The 8,497-nt window shown below is 34.8% G+C and overlaps 1 protein-coding gene across 1 annotated transcript; it reads left to right on the top strand.

Annotated features, from left to right (window-relative positions):
- The first annotated feature begins 2,892 nt into the window (after window positions 1-2,892).
- On the top strand, window positions 2,893-6,505 carry LOC149969032 (zinc finger BED domain-containing protein 4-like). Its single transcript, XM_090169990.1, has 3 exons — window positions 2,893-2,997; window positions 3,082-4,086; window positions 6,431-6,505. The coding sequence occupies exons 1-3, from the start codon at window positions 2,893-2,895 to the stop codon at window positions 6,503-6,505; spliced, it is 1,185 nt and encodes a 394-aa protein (XP_090026116.1).
- The last annotated feature ends 1,992 nt before the right edge of the window (window positions 6,506-8,497 follow it).

Below are 8,497 nucleotides of genomic sequence, written 5' to 3'. Positions count from 1 at the left end.
GGTATTGTCCCCAAGCGAAGCCAAGCCCGAGTTTTGGCTCTTGGAAAATTTCGAAAAAGAGGAGCTCGCGTTTCAGTGAAAGTAGCAAGAGGACCACTTCTCTGCCACCATTCCTTTCAAAAACTATCCATCAGTGGTGCAATCACATTCTTCAACTACCCTTGTTAACGCGCTTAACGAGATGCGTTATAAAAGCTTTGAGCGCCAGTTGAAGACTAGATTTGGATGAGGAAACATCCTCACTTTGCGACCCCACATTCTTTATGTTCTTTTTTAAAATAGTTTTGGTTTTCATCTAGTCATTTAATTTAGAAGACAAGAGTAACCCTTAAATACGAATCGAGAAAGAATCGTTAGTTTTTCGGTCGCGAGTGATTCTAGTGAAGGATTTTCCGAATTAACTCAAAAGAAAAAAGGTTACCACGTTTGGCAGGGTTTCTTCATGGTGCCTAAACCCGGGAGTAGAGCTGATTATCGAAACAAATTAATCGGACTTTGTGTCACGGAGTAGCGGATTTTGGACTGCCGCGCGGTAAAATAATTAACGTAAAACGGAATTTGAGGAAGATACAAAGTTGTTGGACGGCCTGTTTATTTAAAATTAACGGATCGGGAACGGGTGAGAGAAGTAAAAATTAACGGTACAATGCGTACTACAGCTCAGTGGCGACTCTACACTCAGGCTAGGTAGGCTATAGCCTATGTCAAATTTTGTGTAGCCTATGTAGCCTATAATAGGGGGCCCAAAATGATTATCGGGATATTTTAAAATTATAAATATTATCTGGCCTTCTCGAAAATAATTTGACGCCGTCAAAACGTCTCTGTGTCCCCTTAAAAATATCATTGTGTCCCTAGAAAAAAATCAAAGTAAGTTCAAAAAAAAAATAAAAAATTTCAATTATAGTATTATATTAGGTTGAGTCCAACTGTACAAAATATATTATTTCCTTTCGTGTAACTTGCTTTTGTGTATTAGGTACCTTCCACGTGCGCGAAGTTGAAAGTTTTAGCTGTAGCAGAAACAACAATACGGCAAGGTAATCATGTACAAATATTGGTAAGACTATATACTAACTAAGTTTAATTTTCCGTAGCACTGTAGTCTAGCTGCTTATGTTCGTCGTCGTCGTGTATTCAGATGTACCCAAGTATTAACGGCGGAGTATTTCACTTTATTCCCTCCGTGTATTTCTCAGTTAACAACGGCTCGCCAAAGACTAATCTATTCATTGTAAATAGATATCATAACTCAATATACAGCTTTTCTTTACTTTTATGAAGAATTTTATCAAGAATTCAGCAGAAGATAATTTCAGGTACTATTACTGTTACTTTATATTTTTTAAGTTTGTAACAATCCAAACAAAACCCAAATTGTTACGTCTGCAGCAGACGATACAATTTTGGTTTTGTTTTGATTGTTACGAAGCACAGTGGGTAGGGCTGTGCGAGTACTCGAACATCATCGAGTACTCGGTATTTTTTGAGGTCGAGTACTCGAACTCGACCTCGAATAAGAAATTCGAAATACTCGACGATTATCGAGTTCCAAAAATGTACGTAGTCGGGTACTCGATTACTCGAATAAGCCGCTCCCTAAACTCGCCGATTATTCTTTTTTCCTAACATCGTTGCTTCAAAGTTGAACGCAGTATTTTTTGCGAACTTTGGGGGCGGGGGGCAATAAACGGTACCTACAATCCTAATAGAAATGCAAACAACAAAAGTTTCCTATGACCTTGGAAACGGATCACGGTTTTTAATACGTAGTGCGCCTGCGCGCAGCGCCGTTTTCGTTTTTTCTTCAAAGTTTTCAAGTTCTGGTTTTGGTTTGAAGCGTCACTTTGGTGGCTCTTCTTCACGAGTTCGGTGGTCGGCGGTGCTAGCCTGTTACGACTCTGTTGTGATTTGCGATGTTGCGGTCCCCTGGGAGACCCCGAGGTCACTGGTTGCTGCATACGACCACAAAGTTCAAATCTACTCTGGCACAAAATTTATAGAAAAAATAAATGAGCTCTTTCCCAACAAGAATGTTACCACGTGTGCATTCATTGTTTCGTCCAGAGGGATTTGGTGTCACAAAACCAACATCATTTGTGACTATTTAAAATTAGGTCATCGGTGGCAGCAACTAGTGTCCTCGGTGGCTTTGGAGCAGTCATTTTTAGTGTATAGGTCCTTTATGGACAAGTTTTGTTAAAAGTGGAAGAAATCTTAGGCCACCCCTCCACTACTACTCTGTATAATACATATGAGCCCACGGGCAAAAAGAGCCTTCGGGTAAATACAATTTCAAACTGCACTGATACAGCCTGTCCCGTAACGCTCCAAAGCATCGGACTGGTCATCCCCTGCACCCACATGTTAATAATAAAAGTTTTTTTAAAAAAATGTTGTTAAATTTTAACATGTTAATGAGAAAAACCATTTTTAATTTTCAATTTGTTGTTGCGTTTTAATTTAATTTTAATTTGCATTCGTTCCCGCTTTGTGCGGTTTAAGGGGCATTGCCTCGCAGTTGTTGGGGCTGTAACTGGATCCCCCAGTCCAAAAAAGGTGAAAATAAATATTTTATATAGCTAACTGTTTAATAACTTTATTAAAATGAAATTTACGTAATTTACTGCAGTTATTAGTTATTCTTTGCTTAATCATTTTAAATTAATGGCTGAGAGACGATAGATAGTTTGTTATATCAAAATATTCGTCAACTGAAACAACAATGACCTACTACTACTATTTCAGTTGCTCAACTTAACTTTATACAATAAAGTAAGTACTGTATATTACGCTAAAAGCAAAATTATTATTTATATCGAATTGATTTATTATAAGTTTAAAACACATTTGCGCAACAGGTTCACATTTCAAACTCGAATTGTTTTCACCATGGCCACGTCATCTAACAAGACTAGTAAATTCAGTAATTCAACTAATTACGATGGGCTAAGCTCTAGTGAGGACGAAGATGAAGGAAATGGAAGAACTCGTGAAGTATAAGAACCAAAGTCTCAACTTTTAGGAAGAAGTAGGTCGAAACAACGTGGAATTGATACTTTTTTCAATGTAAACGCGCAGCCGCCTGAGCCGGGAAATTCTAGGTTCATAATGAAAGCGAAGAGGAAAGGTGCAAAAGTTTCAAAAATATGGGAATATTATCACGCAGCGGATAATTCAGAATATGCAACATGTCGTTACTGTAGTAAAAATATTAAACGTACCCATGGAAATACAACTGCAATGCGCAATCACTTGGGGACCCACAGTATTTCTCTAGATCAAAATGAAAAGACCAGTAACCAATCTCAACAATTTGTCCGTTCTAATTCGACTTCGACTTCAAAAGCAAATTCTCAAAGCAGTAGCGCACAGCCAACTTTAAAGGCAACTTTGGACTTGAAGAAAAAGTATCCAAAAAACCACCCAAAAGCGACGGAGTTAACCAAAAAAATAGGCCTTATGATGGCAATTGACTTTCAACCGTATAGCCTAGTTAATAATCAAGGTTTCAGGGAATCGCTTCAGTGTGCAGATCCTCGGTATGAAATACCAAGCAGATCTACATTTTCAAGGAATGTGATTCCTAAATTGTACAAGGATCTGCAGACGGATATCAGGGTAGATATTGCTAATGATTTAGCCAAGATTAAAGCCTTTTCGCTAACAACAGACTTTTGGAGTTCAAGGTCGACTGAAAGCTATATGAGTTTAACTTGCCACTATGTTACCGAAAATTTTAAAACTAAACATCATACGTTAGCTTGCTCAAATTTTAAAGAACGCCACACGGCTGTAAATATTTGTAATGAGCTACAAAGCTTAGTAGAAGATTTTAACATAACTACAACAACAATACCTATTTATGTGGTAACGGATAATGATCGAACAATTAAAAAAGCAATTGCGGACAGTGGCTATACCGCGGTATCGTGTCTAGCTCATTCTTTACAACTTTTAGTTAATGATGGTTTGAAAGAAATCCAAAAAACCGATGAAAGTGAAAATATTTTCAAGAAGTGTAGAGCTATAGTTGGTCATTTTAAAAGAAGTACCAAATCTTCTAAACTTTTAAGAGAAAAACAGGTAGAATTTAAATTGCCAGAGCACAAACTAATTCAGGATGTCGAAACTAGATGGAATAGTTTTTATTATATGGTAGAACGACTTCTTGAACAAAAAAAGCTATAGTTAGTGCCTTAGCAGAAAATGAAAAAAATTGATTGTTTAACATCTGGTCAATGGAAAATTTTAAATGCTTTAGTAATAGTTCTTGCACCCTTTGAAGAGGCAACAAAATTGCTAAGTGGGAAAAAATACCCAACACTTTCTCTTGTTTACCCAGTTTTACACGGAATCGAAAATGAGTTAGAACGAATAATAGATAAAACCCACATTTTGCTTTAGATCATAAATTTTCTACGATTTATTTAAGTCATTTTAAATCTAGATTTGCTAGCTATAAAACTAACGAAATTTACTTGTTGGCAATGATAATCGACCCTAGATTTAAAACTGTTTTGCTAGATAAACCTGACATACTCAACGCTAAAAATCTTTTACTTAATGAACTGAGAGAAAGTAGCAGTTCTGTAGCCTCAACCGTTCAAAGTAGTGATTCCACTTTTGAAGTTGACTTAGACACAAATACCAATAACCAAGGGAAAAATAAATCGGTACTATTTAGAAGCTATTTAGCGAAAGCAAAAAAAAAAGGAGAAATAGTGAATCTCTAACCGAGAGCTATTCAGAACAGATTGATACTTTCTTAAGGGCTTCCCTATTAGAAAATGAAAACGGAGAGGTTTTGGAGTGGTGGTCTCAAAACTCAAAAACGTTAAAAAAAATAAGTGTGGTAGCGCAGAAATACTTATCAATTCCGGCCACGTCTGTGGCATCGGAGCGGTTAATTTCGTGCAGTGGAAATGTACTAACAAACAGAATTGAATCTCTTCTGCCAGAACATCTAGAACAGCTTACTATTCTACATTGTAATTTAAGAAAAAAAATTTAGATTAAAATTAAACTTAATTCGAAATAATTGTTTTTGTATATTCCTGTTTAAAAACTGAAATCTATAAAATTATCGTGATAAAACGTGATAATCAGCGTAAAATGTAAAAACTACTAGGTTGAAAAAGTCGAGTTTTTAAGTTCCTAAGTCAGTACATTAATAACTTATTTTAAGTTCCTAAGTCGGTATGTTCATAATTTAAAAAATGTATGTACATATTGTTATTTAACTATTAAATACTAGAATTATGCTAGTAGCCTAGTTTAGTATTTTTTATCCCACTAGTCAATATGATGTTTGTAAATTTGTGAAAACTGATTCATTTAATAAAAGGAATATTTTTCAGGATTCTAAAGTTAGTTTATATTCATTTTTAAACTTTATTTAATAATTACTCCAATAAAACCAATGCGCACTCAACTACACGATAACCCGGCTAGTTAAAAATCATTACACGAGGTTTTTTCCTAATTACTCGACTCGAATAAGAGAAATTTTCTCCTTAATCGAGTACTCGATTACTCGACTCGACTTCAATATTACTCGACTCGAATACTCGATGAAAAAGAAAATTCTACTCGATACCTGACTCGATTGCGTAAAACCACTACTCGCACAGCCCTAACAGTGGGGCAAACTGAGCCCAAACCTGGCCAAAATTAAAAAAAATTTCGAGCGTATAAACTTATTTTGATTTATAAGATTTTTTTAAAAACAACCGCACAATTTTATTTTTGACTGCAAAGAAGTAGATTGTTTTAGAAATTGTTAGTGGGAGTTTTGCATAGTTTTTGGTAAACATTCAGGCTTGAATTAAAAGGTTAAGATATTTTACCTGCAGTCTTTAGTTTTGGAACCATCAATACGAAGTAGATATCGATATTTTAGAGTTATGAAACTATTTTAAATAATGTAAATTCTGGACAACGTCAAAGTTTTTTACCTTTCAGAATTAATGTGACTTTCAGTTATGAATTAAGGTAGATTAAGTTACAATTTTTGATTAAAATTCATGAATGTTTATTATTTATCACAAAATCGATTAAGCCAAACGAAAATCACGGGATTGACACCTAGCAGAAGCTCGATATTTCCTGCATGTCGTTGACCTAAGGCGCCCTCTGTCGGTGAGTTATTACATTTTTATAAAAAAAAAACCGCTCGATATTCAAGTTAGGGCTAAAGATGGGTTTTTGAAAAAATGTTTTAAACCTTCAAAATGTTATATTTTTAGCTTTATGATTTAAAAAGTTCGTAATTAGTATAATTTTGATAATTTTCATTTAAAATGGTGGGAGGTTACTGTGTTATTAAATATTGCAAAAACCAAGAAAAAATGTTTCGTTTCATACGTATAAGCAAATTATTTTTTGGTATAAGCCTGAAATTCTACAACCTTTATATAACTTTTTATAGGTTTCCGTTTTCAAAACCAAAAACCATTTCGAAGTGGATAAATGCGATAAACCGCGAAAATTGGAACCCATCTAAAACTGATTATGTTTGTAGTGACCATTTCTTGGCAAGTAACACACAAATTCAAAATGGCAAACGGTGCCTTTTAAAAGACAGCATTCCAACTGATGTTTATTAAGAATAATAAAAAAATGGTATCAAAGTAACAATTTTTATTTTACCTAAAGAAATTATTTGAAACATAAAAGTACGAATTTTGATCACAGTGCTTTACGTGTAGGTTCGAATATAAGTCTAATTATCTACAGCTTACACATGTTTATTGCATAAATGTTACGGTAGTATCGATTGTGTAATGAACGATGATCAAAACAGAGATTCAGTTGAGTTACACTTCACTGTCTCATCGGTTTCGGAGTCCTGCGGTACAATTAACGGACAGCTTTACCAAGAACACCACGGAATGACAGAATACCCTCCTAGTTTTAATGACCAACCGGTTCATCTAAACTTCCACAGTTTAGAAGATTCATTTTCTGACCCTTCTTCAGTTTATAAAGACTCTTTTATTGACTTGGATGACGAACAGAACTCGGTTTCGGTATATTTTGTGTACATTGTTTTATTAACAAAACTACCGGAGAAAAATAAAGGTTTTATTAGGTTACCGTACACAATGCTTCACTCCTCTGGCTTGACATCAGAATCAAGTCTTGAAAAGAGTACAATTACCAATACTTCAGGTGAAATTGAGGATATTTTGGTAAGTTCTATGTTACATTGATGAAAGTTTTCTGTTACTGATCTACGGATGAAGTGATACTTTAATATTTATAATTTATTACTTTAGTTGGATCATAATTACCATTGTGAGGATCCTGAAACATTGATTAGATCAATGAAAAGGAAGATCGAAGAGTTGGAAGAAAAACCAGACACGATGTCAAAAAAGCTCAGAAGGGGCACAGAAAAGCTTGCAATAAGAGATAAAAATCACAAATTTACAAGAGTTACTTTAAGTAATAACTTATTACTAAAAGAACATCTTGTAGTCATTAATTACAACTTTTCCTCAACATCGAAAGCCTTCTTTAAAGAGCTTAGCGAACTTGGTTCAAATAACCAGAAAAAGAAACTCACTCTGATGAAATTAGGCAATTTGCATTAACGTTACATTTTTATTCTCCGAAAGCTTACGTATTTTTACGTAAACATTTTTGTTTACCCCATGAAAATAACCACAGAGAGTTGTCAAATCAGGTTGATGGTGGAACAGGGTTCACTAGTCAGAGTTTTGAGTTTTTGAGACAAGAGGCTCAGAAACAAGATTATGCAGTATTTGCAGCACTAGATATAGATGAAATGTCTATTAGGAAGTTTGTTGCCTGGAGTGGGGATAAATTTACTGGTTTCGTAAATTACGGAAAAGTATCCGATAATGCCCAAGAGGAACAAACCATAGCTTCTTCTGCACTTGTTTTTGTTTTGGTAGCTGTCAATGGAAGTTGTAAAATACCATTAGGCTATTTCTTCGTACATGGTTCTCCAGGCTGGTTATTGACAAATTTAGTCCAGGAATGTTTTTCTAGAATTCATGAAACTGGTGTGACATGCATTGCTTTAGTGTGCGATGGTTTAAGCAGCAACTTGACTATTGCAAAAAATGTTAGGTGCAAACCTGGATCCTGAAGCTCTTGATCCAAGTTTTCCTAACCCTGGAAATCCCGATGATATAGATTTCCTTATCCTTGACGTATGTCACATGATAAAACTTCTTCGTAACCTTTTCTCAGATTTCATAAGGATGTACGATGGCTTGAGAGACGAGGTAAAGTTGATCTGTTTAAATAATTCAAATTAATATATGATAAAATTTCTATTTCCACTTATTATTATAGGAAATTGACTAGGAGTTTGTCAAATCTCTTGAAAGAATTCAAACCAAGGAAGGTTTAACTCTTGGAAACAAATTAACCAAATTTCACATCTATTGGGAAACCCAAAAGATGAAAGTATAGCTGACTGTACAAGTGCTCAGTAGTTCTGTCGCCAAAGCATTGAAAATTT

This window comes from Leiobunum rupestre, chromosome 1 (assembly GCF_980474605.1).
Source record: "Leiobunum rupestre chromosome 1, qqLeiRupe1.1.hap1, whole genome shotgun sequence".
Lineage (NCBI taxonomy): Eukaryota > Metazoa > Arthropoda > Arachnida > Opiliones > Sclerosomatidae > Leiobunum > Leiobunum rupestre.
The sequence above is the reverse complement of the archived record's forward strand: the minus strand, read 5'-3'. Positions and strand labels throughout refer to the sequence as shown.